This window comes from Halichoerus grypus, chromosome 11 (genome assembly GCF_964656455.1).
Source record: "Halichoerus grypus chromosome 11, mHalGry1.hap1.1, whole genome shotgun sequence".
Taxonomy (NCBI): Eukaryota; Metazoa; Chordata; class Mammalia; order Carnivora; family Phocidae; genus Halichoerus; species Halichoerus grypus.
In genome coordinates, this window is record NC_135722.1 from 26,677,617 (window position 1) to 26,705,523 (window position 27,907).

The 27,907-nt window shown below is 36.8% G+C and overlaps 2 protein-coding genes across 3 annotated transcripts in view; one reads left to right on the forward strand and one right to left on the reverse strand.

Moving 5' to 3' along the window:
- Positions 1-2,385, forward strand: part of CCDC73 (coiled-coil domain containing 73) — a 116,435-nt gene extending 114,050 nt beyond the window's left edge. The window contains exon 17 of the mRNA XM_036086374.2: positions 1,538-2,385. Within this exon, the coding sequence (XP_035942267.2) occupies positions 1,538-1,753 (216 nt within the window). The 3' untranslated portion in view covers positions 1,754-2,385. The remainder of the gene's footprint in view (positions 1-1,537) is intronic.
- EIF3M (eukaryotic translation initiation factor 3 subunit M) lies at positions 2,154-25,833 on the reverse strand. 2 transcript variants are annotated; one of them, XM_036086371.2, is made up of 11 exons: positions 25,696-25,833; positions 23,128-23,260; positions 22,026-22,164; positions 21,626-21,749; positions 21,384-21,478; positions 9,893-9,976; positions 8,841-8,940; positions 8,144-8,225; positions 3,920-4,063; positions 2,806-2,863; positions 2,154-2,348 (listed from the first exon to the last, which is right to left on the reverse strand). In XM_036086371.2, exons 1-11 carry the CDS (start codon positions 25,735-25,737, stop codon positions 2,228-2,230), a joined length of 1,122 nt encoding a protein of 373 aa, XP_035942264.1. In that variant the 5' UTR covers positions 25,738-25,833; the 3' UTR covers positions 2,154-2,227. The 2 variants fall into 2 exon arrangements, with proteins under 2 accessions (XP_035942264.1, XP_035942263.1); XM_036086370.2 differs by having other exon boundaries at positions 2,806-2,866.
- Between the last annotated feature and the right edge of the window lie 2,074 nt (positions 25,834-27,907).

Below are 27,907 nucleotides of genomic sequence, written 5' to 3' on the forward strand. Positions count from 1 at the left end.
CCCTTAGGGAACTGAGGTTAAATGTAAACATTTAAGCTCACTGAAATATTACTACTATATAATCTCACTTTGAAAACAATGTTATGCATGTGCCACCTTTTCCAGTCTAATGGGGAAATTTTAATGTAAGATAATACTCGAAGATCTTCACAAAGATCTGTAAACAAATTATATTCATTATAGCCTAATTTACAACAGTAAGCATTTCCCAGCAACTTAAATGTTCAACATATTACATTATGGAATATGGAATATAATGGAGCCATGTTCTTAGACTTTTAAGAACAGAGGAAAATGCTATAAATGTTCTAAACACAGAATAGAAAATATAATTATGATCCAGATTTTAAAAGTATACACACACGAAGAGACCAGAATATTTACATCAAAATGTTTAATGGTAGTTGAGATTTTAGGTAATTTTAATGTAATTCTTACTAAAATATATAATAACCTTTTACCAGATTTTATCTGGAATCAGAGAAGACCATTGAAGATTTTTTTTTTTAAGAAATTTTGTGCAGCCACTGACAATGGTTTATGAGAAATTTTAAAGAACTACGAAACAGCCCACAGAGGGAAAAACCAAGACATAAAATTCTATAGAATGATCAAATATGCTAAAAATAGAAAAAAAGACTAGTAGCAAATAATACCAAAATGTTGACCGTTCTCTCTGGATAGATTACTAGTGATTTTAGTTTCTTTATTGGAAGTTTAGATAATAGAGGAAAAAGTATAATTATTATCAGAAAAAAAATCTTAAAATGAAAAACTCACAATACTGTGTTAAAAAATATGACCCAATGCAGTGCCTTGGAAACATGCCAACTTCCAAATACCTCACTGCTCTTTCCTGTCTGTCCAACAGTGGTGCTCTGAAGCAGGAGAGGAAACAAAGTAAAAGGCACTTTCTATATGGCAGTCTACCTCCGTTAGCATTTTGTTTTTTAAAGATTTTTATTTATTTATTTGACAGAGCTAGATAGCACAAGCAGGGGGGACAGTAGAGGGAGAGGGAGAAGCAGGCTCCCCGCCAAGCAGGGAGCCCGATGCGGGGCTCGATCCCAGGCCCCGGGATCATGACCCGAGCCGATGGCAGATGCTTAACCATCTGAGCCACCCAGGCGCCCTCCTCCGTTAACATTTTTAATTTTCCCCTGGCTTTGATAGAAGATACCAAACATAGACATGTTTGGGAGGGGAAGAGGAAGGAGTAGCAGACAAAACAGATTTTGATCTGCAATAGTTTTAAATATCTTTTCTTTCAGTGTAGGCTCAAGACCTTTTAGAAAATGTTCATGGTATCCCTGGACTTTACTAGGGATCTTAAGGATCTACTACATAGGCATGAGCCTCCAGGTGCACATTTTATTGTTTTATGCCAAATTAAGTTGTTGAAAATTAGTCAAGAAAAATGATGGCTTTATCACATACTCATAATTGCAGGATTTTCTTTTAACAACTCTTATTGATGACTTTAAAAAAAAAAACGAGCAATTTCAATGGTAAGGAAAACAAGTTTGGTCTTTTCTAGGTGAAAATAAAGCCTCTGAAATCAGTTCTGCTCCAAAGCCATTTTCAGGCAACCAAGATTAAAGATCCTACCGATGTGGCTGCACCTTCTGAAGATGACTGGCAGAGCCTAGTAACAAATCAAATTAACGAAATCGAAAACTTCCTAAGCTTAGAAAATGACAACCAACCTAAGAAAAGAAAAGCAGAAGAGATGTTGGAAAAAATGACAGATTAAAAGAATGTTGATAAATGCTTTCAGTGGTGAACAGAGATTTAATTGAAATATCAATAAGGTTTTGACTAGAACAAAATGTTGCACCTAAAGCCTTACAGTTATACTCTTCCAATTTCTTTTGATGTGATGAAATTATACTATTATGTTTTTACAAATGTTTCATTTAAGATAGCTAAGATGGCTGTTGTTAGCATCCAATTCCCCTAAATTAAATGTGCTTTCCTCCATATATCCTTTCATCAAAGCTCTTTGCTGCACCCTGAACCCCCTTCCTTGCGAACACAACTTATGAAATATACAAGATAGATAGTGACCCTTTGCAACTGATTACTTTGTATCCTCTGAAACTTGTGACTTTTTACATTTCTTTAAACTTAAGACAATAATGTCCAGACTGTAGTCAAATTTCAGTTTGTTTTACTGTGATTTAGATTTTTTCCAAAAAGAACAAAATTTTATATGTAGCATAAAAATTCATGTATCAGAAAGACTCAAAAGGCTGTTTTTCACTTTGTTCAAGTTTTGTTTCCAGGCATTTAGTGTGTCATACAGCTGTTGCCACTGCTGTTTTCCAAATGTCCGATGTGTACTATGACTAAAAATTGAAAAATTAAAAACAAAGTTATTGTCAACTTTTTATCCTTTTGGCATTCTTTTACAATACTACACACTTATATCTAGTTAAAGACAAGGTTAAATATACATGAAAGACCTAAGCTTCTAATTCTTACCATTCTAAATTATTTTTAAAAAATCTTTATCATACTGATCCTAAACCTTCTATTTTCCTGAACTACATAAACCAGACACAAAAGTCATTAGTATTCTAGCCAATGCTGAGCCATTAAATGAAATGTGCTGGAAAATAGGACTCTTTCATTAAATAAGCTAATCACATTCAGTCTGAACTTTAATAAAATTATGATAAATAGCAACTATTTAACTACAGTCAACTGATAAGAACACTACCTCGGTTCTCTAAACATTTAAGTGAAATAATCGGAACAAACTAAATTGTTCTACAAAATGCTGCAAAGTCTTAAGTGTCTTACCTGACAACTACTTTCCTCTGGGTCTGATCAATTTTGCAGTAGACCATTTTAGTTCTTACTGCTGAAAAAAGACATTTTACAGGGTATGTTATATGGAAAATTCCCAAGAAAAACAGCTAAGATATAAAACTAAACCACAATAAACTTTACAATTTTCAAACATTATTTTATAAACCAGCTCTCTGAATCTAGTAACAAGCACAGCAGTGTGATGGAACCAAGAGGAAGGTCGCACATTTGTCCTATGGTTGCTGGGTGAATCGATACTAAATATCACATACAGTTTTTATTAAGAATTCTAAGTGTTCTACCCTACAATTGCATATGGGGGAAAACACTAATTTCCTAATAAGGTATTACTCCTTGATAGGACAGTTTGAGACTTAGAGCATTAAAAAGAAACCATGTCAATAACTCTGTCCATTTTATTAATCTTGACTGGGCAATTCCCCCAACTTTCAAACTTAAAAAGCCCAGAAAAAAAATCTGAGTAACAATTAAATCATATTATAATGTAATTGTTGGGAAAGGTCCTGTTTCTAGCCAATGATAAAAAAATGATAATGATTAATATTTACAGATCATTTACTATGTGCCAGGCACTGGGCTAAATAAAGTGCTTTACCTGCATTACTTCATTTAATCCTCACAACCATGTATTAACTCCTACATTCCTGTTTGAGAGGAAGACCTGGCCCTCAAATCCAGATCTGATACTAAAATCAAGGTTCTTAACCACTACGGTATACTGCCTAAAGGCCATTATTCTGTATGATTTCGAGGAATAGAACACCAAAAACCACAGAGCAATTTGTATTTCCACTGAATTTTCACTCTACTACAAATATAATCTGCAAGTCAAAACATTCCTATTTGCTACAAGAGAACCTAGCTTTGTCAGAATACGACTCAGTTTCAAGATACAAAATCTTTTTTTATTGTTTTCTTAAGCAGGCTCCATGCTGAACATGGGGCTTGACCTCATGACCCCGAGATCAGGAGCCGCATGCTCTACGGACTGAGCAAGCCAGGCACCCCAAGATATAAAATCTTATATTCCAAAAGATAAAAGAGAAATTCTAGGAAAAAAATGAAAATATTCTAATTGCCTTACCGTCAATAACAAATGCTTCAACATCATCGGCTCCAATCTGAAGTTCTTGCTGCATTGTGTCAAAAGAAATTTCTTTATTTTCCACTGCCATTCCCATAAAAGTAAGCAGTCTCATTTTTGCCATATTCTGTTCATGTAATAGACCTGAATAACACAGTGGTAAAGCTGGATGAACATCCATACTAGTTAAAGATCTGCACAATTACAACTCTTGTGTCAAAAGTCACTGAGCATTTACAGAGCAGTTTTGACAAAGCTGCTTATATTTGCAAACCATAAACTGACCCCATAATTAAATTATGGAATATTACAATTATTCTTCTAGAACTACATCTCTTTACTGCTACAGTGCCACAGGTCATAGGTTCAAAGTAAGAATGGGCTATAAAATGGTATTTTTTAAGCCCTAGAACTTCTGCACATTTTACATTTTTTAAAGATTTTATTTATTTATTTGAGAGAGAGAGAATGAGAGACAGAGAGCATGAGAGGGAGGAGGGTCAGAGGGAGAAGCAGACTCCCTGCCGAGCAGGGAGCCCGATGCGGGACTCGATCCCGGGACTCCAGGATCATGACCTGAGCCGAAGGCAGTCGCTTAACCAACTGAGCCACCCAGGCGTCCCCATTTTACATTTTTTATAGTTACAGATTTTAGGAGATAAAATGTACAAAGTTTATTTCATAAGAACATTTTTATTTAATTACTTAAGCTTATTTTTACTATTTGCTCTCCATTTAAACACAAGATTCCTTATCTTTTTGTTGTGTGTCAGTATTACTAGTAAACATGAAGCCTTAAAATATTTTCATATACATTCTGTTATGAAAACATTCCATTTCCCAGGTCACTTTGGATTTAATAATTAAGTCAAAAGTGTGTTCATCACTTAACAATTACAGGCTACACTGATTAGTACTAGATAAAATTAAATAGTACCATTAACAGTGATACCTGAAGTAGAAAACTGTACAAATAATTCAAATTTTGCCTTATAACTTCTAGTGAAACATGCTGTTACAATTTTTCAGATCACAAACAATTGTTAGAGCCAAAAGGAAACTTAACAAATTACCCAGTCCTGATTCTTTCATTTTAAAAAATAAGAAAACTGAAGAGCAGAGATTAAATGACTTAGTCAAAGTGGTGTAGTAGGCCTAAAAGATATATTTGCTTATAAAATAAATGACTAGTAATACATATAAATATTTACAAATCCTGAATATCTAAATTATTACCAGTTCCTAAATGGAAACAGAATTATAACACAATATCATATATACTTGATTTGATGCTAACTTATTACAAAAACAAGTTTCTAAAATTAATCTAAAATTACACGTTCGTTTTCTCTAAAATTTCAAATTATGTAAACTGAGCAAATGATCGATCATGTACCCTCTAATAATTAAGAGCCTCAAGTTTCCATTGTTAAAAAAGTTCTAAGCACTCCATAAATAAATTTGAAATTTATAACATATATTAGCAGAAGACAAGGGAAGCCCATTAATACAGGACATAATCATCTGTTAATTAGCTGTAATTATGATGCAGGCCTTCTATTTGGCACAGATTCAACAAAAACATGATCATCATAACTCAAATGAATGAGGTATCCAAGTAAGTACTGCTAACCGGGTTTAATGGAAATCTACAAGCATCAAAAAATCAATTAGTGCACATTAACCCTAATTAACAAATGCAAATTAGATGCTGATTAACTTTCTGAAGCAAGAAGGTAGCAACTGTGTAACACCAGATTACATGTAGACATGTTAGGGCAATTCAGTTGACACAGGATAATGCTTACTGTTGGCCCAAGTTGTCACTGTTAATAAAGTGTTTTTGATAAAGTGATGCCACCTGTAGAATCTAGACATTTGTAACCAGACTTTGAGTTGTAATAAACGTTAGCAATACATGTAAAACCAAAAATACGCACATTTATTAAGATATTTTGCCGAAAGCATCTTTTACAAATGTCTAATAAAAGATAGCTTATTTGCATACATGTTCAAGAAACTGAAGGCAAAACAGGGAACTGGACTTCCGGTTGGCACCATAAATTAGAAATGTTATGTTTTTCCTATCACAGAAAACAACTACTAAAGATTTTTCTCAATATTTTCAAATACAAGAAAATTCCTTAACATCCCCAGTTCTCTGGGCATATACACTTCTCTTTCAGTATGATAAAATGATACTCCTAAAGTTTCTAAGATATAATTAAAATACTATTTTACTGCTACTCTTTGTGTAGTTACAAGCTTACCATAAATTTAAGAATTTATCAGAGAAATGAAGATTATTTCTAGAGTGCATTATGTAAAACCATTATCTATCTTACATGTGGAAACCTGTGTGTTAGAACTCATTCTCAAAACCAAAACTATTAAGCCAGTGAAGTATGAGTTAAAGACTTGTAGAAAGCTGTGCTTTGTTTCATGAAACTAGAACATTACCGTCAAAGAGGAAGTCACAGTGTTCTGTGTCATATTTCAATTTTAAAGTTATAAAAAAAATCTAATTTTATGGAAACATTTATTCATTACTAATATGTCAAAACCTTAATGCAGTAATAAAAAAATGTGCATCATTGAGCAATTTCTGCATTGTCACTGACCCCTGTCTTAAAATGCTGCAATATAGAAAACGTAATTTTAATGCATGCAATAGCTTATGAACCAGTGCTCCTTTGAAACAGTCAATTACACATCAATGGGGGAGTGTCAAAGTGTTAATTACTACTCCTTTTTCCTTGGTGCGTAAATAAAGAGGTTGCTGACATTAACATTCCATCACATAGCTTCATGCCACAAAACAAATTAACTGGGACAGAATGTGGTTTTTCTGGGTCTAGTGCACCTGGCAAAGCATTCTACACAAACACACTTGCATCTACTTTATCCTGGTATATTTCAAATGCCTTATTATGTTCAGAATAATTCCATCTTCCCCAATTCCAATGGCTGCACAAAATATACATGTGATAGGAATTAATGATGGCCAAATTGAGGACTAATAATAGTATAATCAAAATAGACTATAAATGAGTTCTTCATCTATATCTCAAACCACGAGACTAACAACTTAATATTAACATGGGAAATATAACCAACCTCTAAGGTGTTTTGATTATTGCCTAGTAGAAAAACAAAGCACCTCAGTTTCACAGTTGACTTCATTCTCAAAAAAACTGGTAGTTTTAGAACAATTTAAATCTGTTCAACTACAGATTTTCTAATTTTTCTCTTTGTAACTTTAGTATGTTCAAAACATGCTCCAGAAGGAAATTAAATACTGAATATATATGGAATTTGCTCAATGAGGATAAGGTTAAATTCAGTTTGGCAAACAGAGCTTTGATGCTCTAGAAAGAAAATTCGAAGCTTAAAATCATGTAAAGCTAAGACTATGCTGTCTTCAACAAATTGTAGTAAAGAAAGTTTCCCCCATCATGTAATTCCATTTCTAATTCCATCTACAGCTTCACTTAGATCTGCTTAACAATACATACACTTCTAGAATTTGTTAATTTTGGGGAGGGGGTGTGCACCAAGAATAAAATATATTACAGGGGGAAAAAACCCCGTTTGTTTCAATTATGTAACTACAGCTTCTTTTTTAAAAATCACCAAAAATATAAGGAGTAAGGGTCTGTTACAAACAAATAATTGTGTTTTAAATAATAAAGTAGCTTTTAGTCATCAAATTTTGTCAGCTGTTAAAATGAGTACTTCTAAAAGTCGCCATTATGATCAAACTAATGGTGATCCTTTAAGTTGCTTTTCTGCTCTATCCTCCATTCCACAATTTAAAAACACATGTAACAATGGAATTATTTCTATCCGAATCTGCTCTAACACCTGCTTCTTGCTAGAACTGTACCTCAAAGAAGCATGGTCTAGTAGACCTGGTAGGAGGGCCTAAAGTCCAACAAACTCTTATAGAGAGAAATAAAGGCTTAGGTTTTCTGACTCCTAGTTTCGTTGCTCTTTCCACCACAAATGCTACCTCCTACATCTTCTTCTGATTCCCAATTCATTCTGAATAATCTTTTAAACTGTCCACCTGTTTGTTGCTGTTCTATCATACACCACTGGTTAGGGTAATCTAAACAAAAGGCCACAGTCATATTTGCTGGATTTTACAGTACATGAGAGTTCTAGAAGAGCATGTTCCCATCTTTCTTTATACCCCAACAAAGAATAAACTCCAAAACTTACCAAGTGAATCAATGAAGTCTTTATTATTCTGATAAAACTTGACATATGATGCCAATTTAGCACTCACAAAAATGGTTAAAAGCTACAGATAGAAAATAAAGATATAATATTCAATACAGAATCAAGATTTATACTCAAGATATTTTTAAGACATTAACTCTCAGCAATAAAACTCTCAATGCTTTAGTGCAGAAGAAATAGCAATTTGTTTGATCAAATTACTATCTAAACCATTTGCTTTCGTTAAGACTCATTTAGATGAACAATCAGTAAATACAGCTCTAAGTGAGCTACTCTGAAAGACGGTGGGAACAGCATAATACAAATGGAAACTAATCCAAAATGTATTTATACTTAGACTTGAAAAGAGTGTTCATGTGTTTTTAAATATCAGATTTATCTTCCTAATTGGGGCTACCTGACACTACATATAAAAAGAAATTCCTATTATTTATGTTCGTAACAGCCAGACAAGTATGGAGATGAAGGAAAGGGAGAAAGAACAGGAACAGGTATGTTCAGTGATTGGAAAAAAAGGCTGGTCTTAAATTTCATTCTGTTCTTGGTATTAAAAAAACAAACAGTTCTGTTTCCCGATCTAATAGTCATGTTCATGAATAAAAAGAAAAAGAGTTCTGCTTCAATATGTTACATTTAGGAAAAGAGAACATTTTCCACATTAAAGATAAATACTTACGTCATGAATAAGCTCGCCTTCCAAAAATTTGACTGGTTTTAAAGTGAGAAGATGGTCAAAAAGAAATGCATTTGGATCTTTCAATGCTCGTACAATACACCTTTATTAAAAAACAAAAATACAAGCTCAGAGTCCTGAGATTCAGGAACTTTCCACCAACATTTACAGATTGCAAAATATATTTAATTCAGTAAAATATCTAAGATTTCAATATACACAGCATAAAAAAAGCTACAGGACTGAGATTAAAACAGGCCAATAAATCTACTTATCAGGTGTATCTGTTTTAAAAACATAACAAAGTAGTTGTAGACAAAAACATGGAGCGAAAGCACGACCGAAATAATCAAAGAAAAATTAAAACAGCAGAAGCATCTTCCCATATGTGAGACACTGAGTTAAGTGCTTTACGTGCATTACAACACCCTGATATACAGTATTATCGTGCCTGTTATCAAAGATGAAACAGGCCCAGAAAGAACTTGCCCAGTAAGTACTAATTAAGTGGTGGAGTATTTGAATGCAGGCAGTCTAACCTCAGAGTTAAAGATCTTTCCCACAAACTACACTTTCTAGCAACACCTAGGTCCCTGTGAAGCCATACCGTATAGAGAAGTTATTATTTCCATTTCATAGATTTAAAAAACTGATTCCATTATTATTGCTACTAAGTAGACCAAGGATTGTTTGAAGCCCTTATTCTCATTAGCAATGGGCTAACTTCTAGCATGCCACCAACTTTTCCTCATCTACATACCTTAACATTAAGATAAAAGCAACCCGATATTAGGCTCTACTTCTCAATTAGGGTTCATCACACCCAAACCAGCAATACCCTAAACAGAAAATATTATGTGACTATTCCACCTACAATCTATGGTTATTCCAATACCAAGCCCTGGACTTTAGTATCTACACCGGATCACCACAGAGCACACAGTATCAAACGGCTCTGGATCACTGGGCTGGGAGATGCAAACATAATTTCTGCTATAGCTCAACCTCCAAGCTGCAGGTAGCCCCCATCAGAAAGACAACGTGTTCAACATTACCTGTGGGCATCAACTCGAGCCTGGGAAGCGTTGTCCTCTGTGTAACTTCCTAGCAATTCCACCATGACTTTTGAAGCGGCATCACTAAAAAGAAATATTGCTTTAGGAATTTCAGAATATCATTACTGCCATTCATTCACTCAAAAATATTTATTAAGTGCCAAGTACTATATTGATGACACATACAATGGCGACCAAGAGACACAGCCCTACTCTATGGGAAGAATCATGGAACTTTCCGGGGCGCCTGGGGGGCTCAGTCGTTAGGCGTCTGCCTTCGGCTCGGGTCATGGTCCCGGGGTACTGGGATCGAGCCCCGCATCGGGCTTCCTGCTCAGCGGGAAGCCTGCTTTTCCCTCTCCCACTTCCCCTGCTTGTGTTCCCTCTCTTGCTGTCTCTCTCTCTGTCAAATGAATAAATAAAAAAATCTTTAAAAAAAAAAAAAAATCATGGAACTTTCCTAGTAGGAAAGACTGACGACTAAGGAAAAATAAGAACTAACAAGGCCATGATGGTAGCCAGAAACGAAAAACCAGTAACAGATATGCAAAGAATAAAGAGAATGGAATCCAAGTATATCACTAAAAGCCAACCAACCATGAAAGGAAGCAAGAGAAGGATCAGAGAAAATCTACAGAAACAACCACAAAATAAGTTAACAAATTGGCAGTAAATACATATCTATCAATAACTACTCTGAATGGTAAATAGACTAAACATTCCTATCAAAAGACAGAGGGTGACTGAGTGTATTAAAAAAAACAAGACCCAACTATATGCTGCCTACAAGAGACTCATTTCAGACCAGAAGATGCCTGCAGACTGAAAGTGAGGGGATGGAGAAACATTTAACATGGAAATGGATGTTAAAAGAAAGCCTAGGTAGCAATACTTATATTGGACAAAACAGACTTAAAAACAAAAACTAACAAAAGACCAAGAGGGACACTATATAATCATAAATGGGACAATCCAACAAGAGGATATAACAGTTGTAAATATTTATGCACCTAACATGGGAGTTCCCAAATACACAAAACAGTCAATAACAAACATAAAAAAAATCAATAGTAATATAATAATAGTAGGGGACGTCAACACCCCACTTACATCTATGGACAGATCATCCAAACAGAAAATCAATAAGGAAAACAGCGGCTTTGAATGACACACTGGAACACATGGATTTAACAGCTATATTCAGAACATTCCATCCTAAAACAGAATACACATTCAAGTGCACAAAAAAAATTCTCCAGAATAGATCACAGAATAGGCCACAAAACAAGTCTCAGCAAATTAAAACAAAACAAAACAAAAAACCCCAAAACCAAAGTCATACCATGCATTTTTTCTGACCACAATGCTATGAAACTAGAAATCAACCATAAGAAAAAATCTGAGAAACACATAAGTACATGGAGGTTAAATAACATGCTCCTAAGCAATGAATCAGTCAACCAAGAAACCAAAGAAGAAATAAAAAATTACATGGAAACAAGTGAAAATGAAAACACAATGGTCCAAAATCTTTGCGATGCAGCAAAAGTGGTAATAAGAGGGAAGTTTATAGCAATACAGACCTATCGCTCAAGAAGCAAGTAAATCGCAAATAAACAACCTAACCTTATACCTAAAGGAGCCGGAAAAAGAAAAAACCCAAACCCAGCAAAAGGAAGGAAATAATACAGATTAGAGCAGAAATAAATGATATAAAAACTAAAAAAACAGAACAATGAAATCAGCTCGTTCTCTGAAAAGATATACAAAACTGATAAACCTTTAGCAAGATACATTTAAAAAAAAAAGGACCCAAATAAAATCACTAAGAGGAAAAATAACAACCAACACCACAGAAATAAACAATTATTTTTTTTTTTTTTTTTTTTAAAGATTTTTTATTTATTTATTTGAGAGAGAGAGAATGAGAGAGAGCAAGCACAGGAGGGGGGGAGGGTCAGAGGGAGAAGCAGACTCCCCGCCGAGCAGGGAGCCCGATGCGGGACTCGATCCAGGGACTCCAGGATCATGACCTGAGCCGAAGGCAGTCGCTTAACCAACTGAGCCACCCAGGCGCCCAGAAATAAACAATTATTAACAGAATATTATGAAAACCTATATGCAAACAAGTTGGACAACTCAGAAGAAATAGGTAAATTCCTAGAAACATATAACCTACCAAAACTAAAGCAGGAAGAAATAGAAAATTTGAACAGACCAATTACCAGCAATGAAATTGAACAAGTAATTTAAAAACTCCCAAAAAACTAAGTCCAGGATCAGATGGCTTTGCAGGCGAATTCTACAGAACATTTAAAGAGTTAATACCTATTTTTCTGAACAGAAAATGAAAACTTCCAAATTCACTCTATAAGGCCTAATACCAAAACCACATAAAGACATCACAAAAAAGGAGAACTACAGGCCAATATCTCTCATGAATATAGATACAAAAATCCTCAACAAAATATTAGCAAACCAAATCCAACAATACAATAAAAAAATCATACTCTGTGATCAAATGGGATTTATTCCAGGGATGCAAGGTTGGTTCAATATTCACCCATCAATCAGTGTGATACAACACACCATTAAGAGAAAGGATTAGGACCATATGATCATTTCAATAGATGCAGAAAAAGCATTTGACAAAGTACAACAGCCATTTGTGATAAAACCCTCTGCAAAGCAGATCTAGAGGGAACATACCTGAACATAAACAAGGCCTTATACGAAAAACCCACAGCCAACAAAACACTCAATGGTGAAAAACTGAGAGCTTTTCCCCTAAGGCCAGGAACAAGAAAGGGATGTCTACTCTCACCATGTTTATTCAACATGGTATTGGAAGTCCTAGACACAGCAATTAGACAATATAAAACAATAAAAGACATCCAAATTGGTAAGGAAGAAGTAAAACTCTCATTGTTTGCAGATGACATGATACTATATACAGAAAACCCGGAAGACTCTACCAAAAAACTACTAGAACTGATAATGAATTCAGTAAATCCACAGGATACAAAATTAATGTACAAAAATGTGCTGCATTCCTATGTGATAATAATGATGTAACAGAAAGAGAAATTAAGAAAACAATCTCATTTGCAATCACACAAAAAACAAAATAACTAGGAATAAATTCAACCAAAGAGGTGAAAAACCTCTACTCTGAAATATAAAACACTGATAAAAGAAATTCAAGAAGACACAAAGAAATGGAAAGACATTATATGCTCATGGGTTGGAAGAACAAACACTGTTAAAATGTCTATGCTACCCAAAGGAACCTACACATTTAATGCAATCCCTATCAAAATACTAACAGCATTTTTCACAGAACTAGAACAAACAATTCTAAAACTTGTATGGAACCACAAAAAAACCTCAAAACAGCCAAAGCAATCTTGAAAAAGAAAAAACTGGAAGTGTCACAATTCCAGATTTCAAGTTATATTATGAAGAGATAGTTAAAACAGTATGGTACTGAATAGACACATCGATCAATGGAACAGAACAGAAAGCCCAGAAATAAACCCACAATTACATGGTGGATTAATCTTTGACAAAGGAGGAAAGAATATCCAATGGGGAAAAACAAATGGTGCTGGAAAAACTGGACAGCTACATGCAAAAGAATGAAACTGGACCATAAACAAAAATAAACTCAAAATGGATTAAAGATCTAAATGTGCGACCTGAAACCATAAAAATCCTAGAAAGGACCACAGGCAGTAATTTCTCTGACATCAGCTATGGCAACATTTTTTTAGATATGTCTCCCAAAGCAAGGGAAACAAAAACAAAAATGAACTATTGGAACTACATCATAAAAAGTTTCTGCACAGCAAAGGAAACAATTAACAAAACTAAAGGCAATCCACAGAATGGGAGAAGATATTTGCAAGTAAAGGACATATCTGATAAAGGGACAGTATCCAAAATATATGAAGAACTGATACAACTTGAACACCCTAAAAACAAATAATCCAAATAATCCAATTAAAAAATGGGTGATGTCCAACAGACACATGAAAAGATGCTCAACATCACTCATCATCACAGAAATGCAAATCAAAATTACAATGAGATGCTACCTCACACCTGTCAGAATGACTAAAATCAAAAACACAAGAAAACCAGTGTTGGCAAGGACGTGGAGAAAAAGGAACCCTTGTGCACTGTTGGTGGGAATGCAAACTGGTGCAGCCACTGTGGAAAACAGCATGGAGGTCCCTCAAAAATTTAAAAAGAACAACTCTATGATCCAGCAATCACAGTACTGGGTATTTACCCAAAGAATACAAAAACACCAATTCAAAGGTATACACGCACTCCTATGTTTACAGGAGCATTATTTACAATAGCCAAACTATGGAAGCAGCCCAAGTGTCCATGAATAGATGAATGGATAAAGATGTGTGTGTGTGTCTACACCTACACACACACACACACACACACACCAGAATATTATTCAGCCATAAAAAAAGAAAAAAAAACACTTGCCATTTGCAACAACATGCACAGAACTAGATAATACTAAAGTAAGTCAGAGAAAGACGTACCGTATGATCTCACTCATATGTGGAATTTAAGAAACAAAACAAGAGGGGAACAAAAGAGAGAGAGGGAGACAAACCAAGAAACAGACTCTTAACCACAGAGAATAAACTGACGGTTACCAGAGGGAGGTGGGTGGTGGGATGGGTGAAATAGGGCATGGGGATTAAAGTACACTTATGATGATGGAAAAAAAATAATAAAGTGATTAAAAAAAAAAACTGCCACAAATAAGTGCCATGAAGGAAAAAAAAATGGTGATGTAAAAGAGTAACAGAAGCAGAGACAGGGAAGTACACAGGGAAAGTCTCTCTTTGAAGGAATGACATATAAGATGAAATCTAAGGATGTAAAGTAACTGGCCATGAAAAGTGTTGGAGGTGAAGGCTGGATAACTTTCCGGACAAAGGGCAGACCAAGTACAGAGGGCCTAGGTAGGAAAAAAGTTTTGTGTTCTAGAAATTATTAGAACAGCATGGCTGAAGTTGAGCCGACACCATATATTTAAATAACTCTACTAAATATATCCTTCCAATTAAATTATCCTTAAAATTATGCAGATGATAGATTTTAGTTGCAGTGAAAAGCACAAAATGTATTCATTCAATTTGAAGTCTTAGAAAATGTTTATTTTCACCCTTTATTTCTTCCTTTAAACTGATGAATCGTTGGACAGTTATAGAAAACTTAGTGAATTATGAAAAATCATTTTTTTCTTTTTTTGTTTTCTAAAAACACTCCCCCCACCCAACATCTTGATTCAACTTGGGTAAAATCAGTAGGCGCTGTATCATTGATTTTAAAAAGTTAAATCGTATTTTAAAACTTCCTAAAAACCTAAGGTTTATTAAAATATACAAATGTAGGGGCATCTTGGTGGCACAGTCAGTTGAGTGTCTGACTCTTGGTTTCGGTTCAGGTCGTGATCTCGGGATCATGGGATCGAGACCCATGACAGGCTCCATGCTCAGTGAGGAGTCAGCCTGGGATTCTCTCTCCCTCTCTGCTCCCCCCACTCTCTCTCTAAAATAAATCAATCTTTAAAAATATATATATACAAATGTAAATATAGGAGTAGTTAAGTGGTGACCAGCATCTTATATATAGTGATAGAACTGTAAGAATTTTTTTTTTTAAGATTTTATTTATTTGACAGAGAGAGACACAGCGAGAGAGGGAACACAGCAGGGGGAGTGGGAGAGGGAGAAGCAGGCTTTCTGTTGAGCAGGGAGCCCGATGCGGGGCTCGATCCCAGGACTCTGGGATCATGACCTGAGCCAAAGGCAGACGCTTAAACAACTGAGCCACCCAGGCGCCCCAAACTCTAAGAATTTGAAGAAAATTTTAATGAAAACCTGTTTCACTCATTGTTAATTATCTTGTGATACTCTACAAGCACATGTGCATTTCATTTTCCAGTTTTAGCAGCCACAATATACTTCAACCTAATATATCTTATCAAGTAAAGAAATCTGAATTCACAAATACCAGATAAAAGAATCCATTTAAAGTGCACAGTATCTGACATACAATCAGCTCAAGAAAATGTTACAGGATTTGTACTCATCAACCACCAATGTAAGTAAAATAATGAAGGAGAGGACCCATAGATATAAGCATTCTTACTAAAAGGGCAAAGTGAACCTCAGAATTCTAATTCAGAAGCAGGAAAGAAAATTACATTTTATGTGTATTGAGCAAAAACCAAATCTTAAAATTTAAATCAGCAGTGTGACAGAAACTTGTATTTAAATAAAACAGCCATCCTCTTCTACCTTCCTTAGGGAGGGTAGCATTTATCCATCCAGGGCCCATAATGTGCCAAACACCGTGGAAATGCACAATGGTTGACAGATAAGGTTCCTAGCCTTCATGAGCGTACAACCTCACAAACCGCTAAGGCTGTCACACCATGATAAAAGTAGAGGGTGCTGTAGAAGAGGCATTTAACCTAAACATAAGAGTAGTGCTTTAGGCAGAGAAATGAAGTTGAGCATAGGTCATCTAGACCAAGGGTAGGCAAACTTTCTGTGAAAAGCCAGACAGTTAAGTATTTTAGGCTTTGTAGGCCATATGGTCTCTGCTGCAACTACTCTCGTCTTGGCAAAAGCAGCCATAGACAATACATAAATGAGTAAGTATGACTGTGTTCCAATAAAATTTTATTGACACTGAAATTTGAATTTCATATAATGTTCATATGTCATGAAATATTATTCTCACTTTTTCTTAACCATTTAAAATAGTAAAAACCATTTTTAGCTTGTGGACCATACAAAAAGGTGCCAGCCCCTGGTCTAGACTGGGAAAGAGCAGGCTGCTCTTACAGCTGACACAGGTTTAGTATGTCTCGGATGTGATAACCAAGAGGAAAGGCTTGTGTGTTGGGGGAAAATGGAGGGAGGGAATATCCACTAAACACTGTAGTCTGTCAACGCACCATACAAAAATGGCATGATTATCATCACATTCACCAAGCCCAAGCTACCTCAGTAGGTAACCTAGAAGCCCGTGTCATAAAGGCCTTACATGCTATGAGTTTTGTAATATATCCTAAAGAAAAATTTGCGGGAACTTCTATTTCACAAAATCATTATGGTTGCAGACTGGAGAAAACAGATTGCACTTCAAGATGTCTCACTTAGGAACAAAGAGACTAACTGAGTGAGAAAACGACAAATTCATTTTGGTCACACTGAGTTTGAGGCAGCTATGTGCCACATCTGAGTGGAAACATGCAGAAAAGGGTAGAAAGCAGTTGAATACAAAGATCCAAGGCACAGAAGAGAAGCCTGTGTTAAAGACATGAATGTCAGGGCACCTGGGTGGCTCAGTCAGTTAAGTGGCTGCTTTAGTTCAGGTCATGATCCCGGGATCCTGGGATCGAGCCCCACGTCGGGCTCTCTGCTCAGTGGGGAGCCTGTTTCTCCCTCTGCCTGCTGCCCTGCCTGCGTGCGCACGCACGCTGTCAAATAAAAAAAACCTTTAAAAAAAACAAAAACAAAAACATGGATGTCCATTCAGTAGATGACAGAAGCCATGGGAAGAGATGAGATGACCCAGGCAGAGTGAAAAAAGGGTCCTCCGACAAAATCTTGAGTAATAGTAGTATTTAATGGGACAGAGAAAGAATAATTTACAAAGGTGTCTGAGAATGAACTGCCAAAGAGGTTGGACAAAAACAAGGAGAGGTGTCACCTAAGTCAAGAGAAGTTTCTATGAGGGAAGGAATATCACGGTTACATGGTGCTGAGAGGTGGAGGAAAACAGGGACTGTAGAGTGACCACTGGACTGCATCTATTCTTAGAAATGAAGGAACCAACACTCAAATACTGCAAACTAATTACTGTAACATCAGAAATAGGGGAAAAAGCCAGGGATCTTATACTTGCAAGGTGTTTTAACATTTTTTAATCTAAAAGCCTTCAGGAAGGGCATGTACTCTAGTTCCATAAACCACCACTTCATGTGCTTTTGTACATCTCTGCTTTTGCAACGTATTTCATAAACAGCCATTCATTTAACAAATATAGAGCGCCTACCACGTGTCAGACACTGTTTGAGTAATGAATGCCCTCATGAACTTACATTCTAGCGGGGACAGGTAATAAACATTATAATAAGTCTGTTAGTAAGAAGTGCAACGGGGAAATGATGAAATAGGGATGAGAGAAACAAAAACAATGCAAGGGTGTAGGGGAGATCTTGTTATACACAGACAGCTAGAGAAGACCTTTCTGATGAAATAATAAGGGAACAGATCTGAAGAAGGGAGGGAGCCATGTGGCTACCTGGGAAAAAAGTGCTCCAGGCAGAAGGGCCAGTACTAAGAATCTGGAACTGGCTTGGCCTTTTACTCCCAAAGAAGCCACTGGAGGGTTCTGAATAGAGGGGAAACATAATCTGATCCTCCATATTAAACAGAACTTTCTGGAAGCTGTATTAATCTGTATTAAGAACAGGCTGTAGGGGGACAAGACCCAAACAAGGACCATTTAAGAGGCTACTTCAAAAATCTAAATAAGAAATAATGGTAGCTTAGACCACAAGGTAGACTTCAGATTTATCAGAGCTGACAGGATTTGGTATTGGATACGGAGTGGAAGACAAAAAAGGAACCATAAAGGAATCCCAATTTTGGGTTTTGGACAACCAGAAGACAGAAATGGCATTTCCTGAGTTGGAGAAAGTAAAAAAAACAGATTTAGAAGGAAAAAAGGTTCATTTTTGCAGCTGTTGTATGAGATGTCTTTTGAGTATCTAAAGAGAGATGTTAAACAGGAATAGATATTTGGAGTTCAGAAGAGAAATACAGGAGATAAACATGTGAAAATCACTAGCATATAAATAGTATTTAAAGGCATGCGACTGAATGAGAGCACTTAGGCAGCAGTGGCTCTCAACCGGGTGCCCTCCAGAGCATTTGCAAGTGCATGGGAGCTGTTGCAGCTCTTCCAATGCCTGGGAAGCACCAATGGCATTTTAGTAGGTGAGGACAGGGATGTGAAGTATCTTGTACTGAACTTTAACAACTTAGCAATACAAAAAACTGTCCTGCATTTGGTACTCAGCCTCACCCAAAATCACAGCAAAAAAAATACAAACAACATGCACAGGGAATAAATGTAACTGAGCAGAAAAAGTCCCAGGAATAAGTTATCCTAATGTTGAGAGAAGGAACCCATAAACAAGTTGTGAACAAAGAGAAGAATTGATGGGCGCCTGGGTGGCTCAGTTGGTTAAGGGTCTGACTCTTGATTTTGGCTCAGGTCATGATCTCATGGGTCTTGAGATGGAGCCACGCAACAGGCTCTGCACTCAGCAGGGAGTCTGCTTGAAGATTCCCTCCCTCTGCCCACCCCCACTCTCACTCATGTGTACTCTCTCTCTCAAATAAATCTTAAAAAAGAGAGAGAGAGAGAGAGAAGAATCAAGAGAGATGAGCCCCTTGTGGATAAATGTAGAATCATGATGTTGTACACCTGAAATTAATACACTGTAAGTCGACTACACTTCAATAAATGAGGGGGGTGGGAGGAGGCCCCAAAAACCAAGTGAAGAAAGTGTTTCAAGAAGGAAAAAGTGATCATCTGTGCCAAATACTGCAGAGGTTTAACATTAGGACATGTCTGGTAGGGGCACCTGGGTGGCTCAGTCAGTTAAGCATCTGCCTTCACCTCAGGTCATGGTCTCAGGGTCCTGGGATCGAGTCCCACATCAGGCTCCCTGCTCAGTGGGGGGTCTGCTTCTCCCTCTCCTTCTGCCCCTTTCCCTGCTCGTCCTCTCTCTCATAAATAAATAAAATCTTAAAAAAAAAAAAAAAAGGACATGTCTAGTAGAGCATAGATGGGTACTGATGTCCTATTTCAATTTCTCTGAAAATTAGATTTGGAATTCCTTAGAACATTGGTCACTTCCATTCTACATATAACAAACTAAGGACCTACTAAACAGCAATTAGAGAATCATCCAGTGAGTAGTCATCATCTCTGATAAGCACTAGACATTCAGAGGGAAACCATAACACTCATCATTTTAAATTACTCTACCAGAAAAAAGACTAACTTCTTAAAGGTGAGCTTGAAAAATGAAAAGGATAGTAAGAATATCTAACTTTTACGGAGTGCTGTCCCAATAATGAAGCCACTATGTTAAAAAGTATATGAATATTGTTATCTTGTTTTTCAGCAGCCCTATGAGGTATTACTATTTTTTCCACTCTAAAGTGGAAATTCCATTCAGTTGGAAACTGAGTTACAGAGATGGTAATTTATTTAGTCATACAACAAGCAGGAAAGCCAAGACTTGAATCCCAGTAGTCTGGATGCACAGTCTGCCCATCTGAAGTGTGCATGAAAATAAGGATTCTTTCTCTAACAGCTTTTAATGCTCTCTCCATTTGAAATGGTCTTTGTTATAAACTATTTACTCTTAACACTTTACTGACTACTGGCTAGAATGCTGTCATAAGTCTGCCAACATACAATAGGTAGTAGCCACGGATCAGAATGAAACAGGCTATTAGTGCAATATCCCCTGCTTCTCTTCTTTTATGATAAAGCGTTCCAACTTTCGTAACAAAAGTTTCCTTTTATATTGTTAAATTTAAATAGTTGCAAAAAGTTTACATTACTTAACAGAAACACATTAACCTTACTGACCCTCTCTAATACATTAAATACCCAGCACTAAAAGCCAGTATAAAAATTGTGCAATAAAAAAACTAAAGGGAAGACTGGTTTACTTTTTCTAAAAGTATTTAACCATTATGTGAAAAGAAATTGAAAAGCTAGGTCAAAAAGGTAAGATTATCTTTTAACACTAGTTCTGAAAACTGAGCCAAACCTATCATTTGGTAAGCATCCTAAAGCTGGGTATATAGAGTAAGTATTTTGGGCATGAAGTTTGCTAGGCTGAATTACAAACCTTAGAAACCCAAGACCTTGCAGAAGCCCAAGAGGTACTCTTTTAGTAGAGTCTATTGCAAAATTTGATCTTGGGGGCACTTTTTATATAAGAGACTGACTGTCTCTTATATAAACTCTCAAACCGAGTTTGATTGGTAAACCCTATCACTAAACAAAAGTGGTAGCACTGCCCCATACTAAGACATCAAAGCATCATTAAATAACTTAGTCTAAAGTTACATATAGCTTTCGGATTAACAGTTGTACCATTTTTAGAACAAAAGCAAGTTTTGCTTTTAAAAACGTTTAAAGATGGGGAAAACTATTTTAAACTTTGTAGTTATGTTTAACTTAGTAGGTGAAATTTATAGAAATACATTTACAGCAACTCTGTGGAGAACAAAACAGAGCAAAATCACTTACCCTACTTGTTTTTAAAAACAGCCTCAACTGTTTGTTGCCTGTGAGGTTTTAAGTTAAATTGCCTGTGAAGTTTTAAGCTAGTACATTAATTCTGAAATACCTTTTCTTACAATCCACAAGTGCCTCATAGAGGAGCCTTAACAGGGTGTGTTTTTTTTCAGTGGTGAGGTTCCAATCAGAAATCCATTTTCTAACCTACAGGATTGACAAAAGGAGGAAATTTAGTGACACATAGTTTCATCATTTAAAAGGTAACATTTAGAACATACATATTTGCTATTTTAGTTATAATATATTCTACATTTCTTATAAGCAGAACAAGTATTCCACATAGTAACTCACTTGATCCAGCTCAGTTGGAATATACTGGATGGCCCCACAAGATGCTGCCACTTTAATGAGGCTGCAATACACTGTATATCTTACAGGAGTATTCTTATCCATCCCATGGAAAAGGTTGCTCAGCCTGGTTAACAAATAATGAAAGTGTTTGAGATCAGTAACTATGAGGATTAAGTTGAGATTATCTGCTCTCACAACAAACCTGAGACACCATTAATAACTTCACATTACAAGGAGGGAAATGGGGCACAGAAAGGTTAAACGACTTGTCCAAGGTCATAGAACTCGTAAGAGCCACAGCTGACAGTCAAGTTCCATAATTCTTGCTTTTAACCATTAAATGACAGCGACATCAAAAGAACCTCTTGAAAAACCGAGCCTCTTTCAGTTCTTAACTTACAATTGCAGTCTCAGAGATGGGCGTTCGCCTTCCCGAAATTTGACCAGCTTTTCACACAGGCTTTCAATCAGAGCTTCTTGCTTGTCCGGTTCCAAGATCAACAGGAGGGAAACCACGCTGTTCATCACACTTTCAACATCTACACATGCATGGATAACACAATAGCAATACTATCATACTTAATGTGTCTAATTAAGTATGTATTTCCAGTGTTTTAATATATAGAAGACCATTAAACATAAAACACTTTAGGAAGATGTAATCTGGCTACTGTAAAACAGTTCCACCAGAGGACACTTCTCCTCCAAGGGTGTGCATTATGCTAAAAATATATTATACATGAATTCAAATGAAACCAGTTCTGTTGTACAGCTAACAACCAGAAAGCACTATGTACATTTTATTAAAGAAAAAGGAAATTATTATCTAAGATTTGGTTTTCAATCTGTAAAACAGAAGATTGATATATATGTCTATATACATGGTTTCAATTTTTACTGGCAAGATATTCAATCATTTGGAAGTTACTGGTTTGGTCTTAAGTTAGAATGCTTTCCCGTGAAGAAAACTTTTATATATAAATAGGAAATTATTGAGAAATGGAAGCGGTCAACTTCCTGGCTGGGTCATTGCTTTCTGACTGTAAGATATTAACTACAAGCCAAATTTAATCTCAAACCTTAACTAAAGATTACAGGACTCCCAATTTTCAAAATTTCCCATTTTATGTCAATAAATAGGGAATCAGCCAAATAATTAAATATCTTTTAGATTACCTGAAATTATATCCCATTTGATATTAATGGAAACCTATCAAAAGGAAAGAAGAGCTTCACTTTTCCTCAGTTCATTCTGAAATTATCAGTATTGAGTGTATGCACTTAACACTCAAAAAACATGACCTATTAAAAAAGATGTCTTCTCAAAATAGGCTTACTTCACAGGTATAACAGATTAGAATAACCTGAAAGTATGTGTAAAGGTAAAATTAAAAAAACAACAGGGCTTAACAGTTCTAAGACAAATATAATTTACAAGAAAAATTTAAAAAGTAGATCCTTTCTGATTAGTAAGAAATATTACAAAAAAATTAAAAACAAACCTTTATCATCTTCCTTCAGACATACATCACAGGCCTCAATAATTTGAGCTAAATCTACATGAAGTCCACCTTCTGAGTTCTCTTCTGAAATTTCAGCTCCTTTAGATTTCAGATAAGCTCGAAGCTCAGCAGCCTGTTGAATCAAGTTAAGATTGCTATACATCTCTAAAACTGACAATGCCAAAATTCAAGATCTCAAACCATTCTTTTTTGAAAAAAATAAGAAGTAAATACTTAATGACTTTAAATTACTATGCTGAAGTGCCTCTCCCCCACCTCAGTCCCCATCACAACCCCACAGGAGCCACAGGTTTTCCTCTACACAACCAAGTGGCTACACAAACCCACTATGACCCACATGGATCACCTTCAGAATTTCTCTATCGCCTATACGCTGCTGAACTTCCAGTACATAGCCAAAACTTCTAATATACACCAAAGCGTTTATGAGGGGTTGTGTGTGGAGAATTAATCTGACCTGGTAAATTCAACTTGCTTTAAAGAAACGAAATTTTATTGCTCTCAAGTGTATATAATATAGCTACTTTAAAAAGTTACAGACATTTGCCATTACCTTGGCAAGAAGGTAATCATTTGTTAATAAAATGTTTGAGAACCTATATGAGACCAGCATTTTGGGAAACACAAAGGTAAAAAGATGCTTTGAATGTTGTTTTGAATCTATAGTACTTTTCAAATTGGATCTACTTTATTCATTTTTTAGAATGCAAAATACATATCTGTATCAGAAAGCACCCTGGGACCTGTAACTACAGTACCACATCCAGGTATTCAGACATTTTATACTCTAAAGCACATATATAATATTTAGTAAGATGCTCTTTTGAGGACTTGGTATTTATGGCAGCCAAACATGAATGTAGATGGTATTTAAGATAACAAAATGAAAAACTTAAGCAGGAAGATGAAAGGATACCATTAGTAAATGCCCAGGTATCACATTTTCTGAACCCACAAACATGTGTGGCTACCTACAAAAGGTACGTTAAATTTGTAGATCTGATGGTGCTACCCTTTCAGGTAACAACACAGTATCTTCACTTACGAGTTGGTATTATAAACTAGATTTTATAAAACAACTGTCACCATATCAAAGAGCATAAAAACACTAGTGGGGAATGTGTTTTTCTATGAAGGAAACATAATATGGTAAAAAAAAAAAACAAAAAAAGCTGTTTTTCAGCTTCTGCTTTGTAGATACAAAGCAAACTTTTTCTAAGAACCATTCAATCAACAGTTTATTGTTTTTATCTGTCATCCTCACTGGCTACAAGTAGTTGTGGAGTAGGACAAGTAAAGGAAAAGACAAAATTCTGAACTCCATTTCCTACCCTACTCAAACACAGAATTTGTCCAAAGTTGAACTTCTGAAGCAATCACATCTACCTGAAAGGAATGGCTGGTGTCAAACTCATGTACTACAAAAGTGGCATAACCTAACTAGAAATGACTCTTTAAAACTAAAATAAGGCCAACGACAAGAACTTCCTCCATCTACAAATTCTTTCCTATGTTAAAATCAAATACTTTTTTGGGGTAATCTAATAGCCAATTTGTTGATAACATGATTCCATTAATATGCTTCTTTCCTTGTTTTCCACATTTTCCTTTCTAATGTGCTCAACTCCTTCCCTAGCCTTATCTCCTCCCTTAGCGCCCCCCACCCCCGCCTTTCATTTCCCCTTCTTACTCGGTTCTTCAGGGCTGAGGGTCTGCACTTCTACCATGGGGGTAAAAATCAACATCTGTAATTCTAAGAGTTATCTTAGAATAGTAAGGTGTTTTCCTCTATGGAAACCAAATTTCCATGTTAGTGGAGTAGCAAAAAATACAAAACAACACCTACTTCACAGAACATCTTCTGTTTTCAGTTCTATAAAATTAACTTAGAGAAAATAAATTCAGGTTTTACTCCCATCAACTATCAGCCATGCATACAAAAGACCAAGCATGAAATAAAAAATTTAAAAATATTACGATGGTTCACCAGGTGTATGCCTCAAAGCATGAGGGTGAAACTGTTCTATTTTCAGGTTTCAGAACTCTCACTCTTGCACAAGTAAGAATATAAAACATGGCCTCCGTTTAAAATAGGGTCACCTTTACCTCTGTGATCACAAAATAAAACCATTTTCAGCTTTTGTACAAAATAATTTTTCCTAGACTGCTTACGTCGTTTAAAGATTCGCTACCTCCCACTCCGGATGTGGCTGCATTTGGGAGACGGAAGTAGACACCATTCCCAGTCAAAAAGTAGTGTCGTCAGAAGTGACACGGACTGCAAGGGTCCCGACGCCAACCAGGAAGCTGGCTGTAAAGCCTCGGGCCAAGCGCTGGAACTGACAGTCGGCGGGCTAACTCAACTCCAGGCCAAAAATTAGCGCCTCGCCTCACGGCTTCCCTACTCTCGTGTGTGGGGAGTGAGCTGCGGCTCTCAGCCCCGAAGCGGGCTCCGCGGGGCGGTGTCCCGACCGCCTGGTTTCCTGGCTCAGCCCTTCATACCCCCTCCAACCCCATCCTGGAGGCACTCGCGGCCTGGGAGCACACCTGATCTTCCTCACTGATGTCGATGAAGGCCGGGACGCTCATGTTGAAAGACCGGGTACGGCCGTCGCTCCACTCGCGAAAACCACGCCGACCGGAAAGAGAGCTACCGCGCACGGGGGGGGTGGTGGTGGTGTGTGCCACACAACTGCTTCCGGGTTACCCTGTGGGGCGGGGCCAGGGGGGCCAATCCCATCGGGCGCTGGGGGCGGAGCGCACGCGCTTGGGCCGGTCTCGCGGACGCGCTCTACGGGGCCAGGTCCGGGCACCGCCTCTCCCTTCTAACCTTTAGAATGGTGTCGCCGATTATCCTTCGCGTGAACTCACGTCTTGCGCCTTACCTCACCTCCTCTCTGAAATCTTAAGCCAGTTCGGCCAACGAAAATTGTGCTCAAAATAGTTGTTCTTTTGCAGCCACACCCCCTCTGCCAGCCAGTCTCTCAGGCTGCAGTGCACGGCGCCTCTGTTGTTGCTCCCCCCAGCCACCGCGCCTTGGCTCTTGGCAGTACGAAAAGAGCCTTCAGGGCTTACTTTTTTTGCTGATCCCGACAATTTTTTTCGAGTTAAAATTTATCCCACTTTTCAGCATTTATTGAGGGACCTGCTGACAGGCAGTGTTCTCTGCGCCGGGGATAACCGTAGTTTCCAAAAGAAGCTCCCGCTTGCAGCTTACATTCCAGCGGGCGCACAGAACACAAACATTTCAAAGTAGTTAGAAAGGCAGTCCTGAATGGCGTGTTTTACAGCTTGGCCTCCAGAGTAGAATTCCTAGGGATGGAATCCCCGCTGTACCATTTGATGGACGTGTGATTTGGGGCAATTGCTTAATATCCGTGTTATCAGCTTCCTCTTGGAAAAATAAGAATAATGAAGTGCTTACCTCGGTGTTGTTGTGAGAATTAAATTAATATATAAAGCACTTAAAACATGGTGAACACTGAATGTATTAGCTATTAGTAAAGAATTACTGTATGTAACATGTTAACTAGCTCTACCAAAAAGGTGGAAGCAGAAGGGGGGCGGGGGAGAAAAACAGAAAGGGTGGCTGTGTATAAGTTTGTGTGCATGCCTTTTTAGGTAGGGTGATGGAAGAAAATTGCTCAATTCATATTGAGAACTGAAGAAAATAAGGAAAGTATGAATTAAGAAACCTGCAGGAAAGCATTTCATTCATAAGAACAGCAAGATAGGGATGCAAGGTAGGGGCAAGCAGGCCTGTGGGCTGGATCTAAGTAGAGGAAAGAAAAAATGAAAATAGCCATGGCCAGCCAGATCATGGTCTCCTAGGCCATAACAAGAATTTTGGCTTTGACTCTTAATGAATTGGCAAGCCTCTGACATGTTTTGAGCAGAAGAGTGAGGAGATCAAATTTAACTTTTTTTTTTTTTTTTTGCAAAGGATCACTCTGGCAGCTGTATTGCAATTTGAGGTAAGTTGGGCCAGGGTCAAAGTAGTGACACCAGTTAGGAAGTTATTACAGAAGGCGGAGTGAGAAAAGATGGTGGAGTGGTGGTGAGAAACTGAATTCTGGATGTTTTAGTGGTAAAGCTGTTAAGATTTAATGACAGATCAGATGTGGGTGTGAGAAAAAGAGAAAGGCAGGGTGACTCCAAAGTTTTGTCCTGAACTCAAGCCAATGCCTTCTAATATTCTGGGGCAAACTACTTATGGTAATTACTGGCTTGCCTCTTACTTGAAAATGCAAGAAAACACAACAAGAAGGCCATGATACATACCTGAGATGGTTATTTTTTAGGAAACAAGGGAAAATTAAATTTTTTTAAATGGTGGGAGAATCAATAAGAAAAAGAACAACCCAATTTTAATGCAAATTAAAAACATGATGAGGTACCACTACACATTTACTATAATAGCTAATTAAAAGAAAAAACTGACAATACCAAGTGCTGTAAGGATGTAGAACGACTAGAACTCTAATAAATTGCTGATAGGAATGCAGAATGTTAATAGCAATCAAGACAGACAAGTGGATGAAAGGAAAAGAATAGAGAGAATGGAAACAGACTCACACATGGTCAACTGACTTTTGACCAAGATGCAAAGGCAATTTAGTCTTTTAAGCAAACGGTGCTGGAACAGTTGCCCTTGGCAACTGCTACTCTATTTTCTGTCTCTATGAATTTGTCTATTTTGGACATTTCATATAAATAGAATCATACAATATATGGCCTTCTGTGTCTGGCTTCTTTTAGC

Excerpts from the sequence above, each read along its gene's own strand:
- EIF3M (XM_036086370.2), bottom strand. The coding sequence starts at position 25,737 with ATGAGCGTCCCGGCCTTCATCGACATCAGTGAGGAAGATCAG. Across the intron at positions 8,941-9,892 it reads GCTCGAGTTGATGCCCACAG|GTGTATTGTACGAGCATTGA; the intron begins GTAATGTTGAAC and ends TTTTTAATAAAG. Across the intron at positions 8,226-8,840 it reads AAGGCGAGCTTATTCATGAC|CTTTTAACCATTTTTGTGAG; the intron begins GTAAGTATTTAT and ends TTCTATCTGTAG.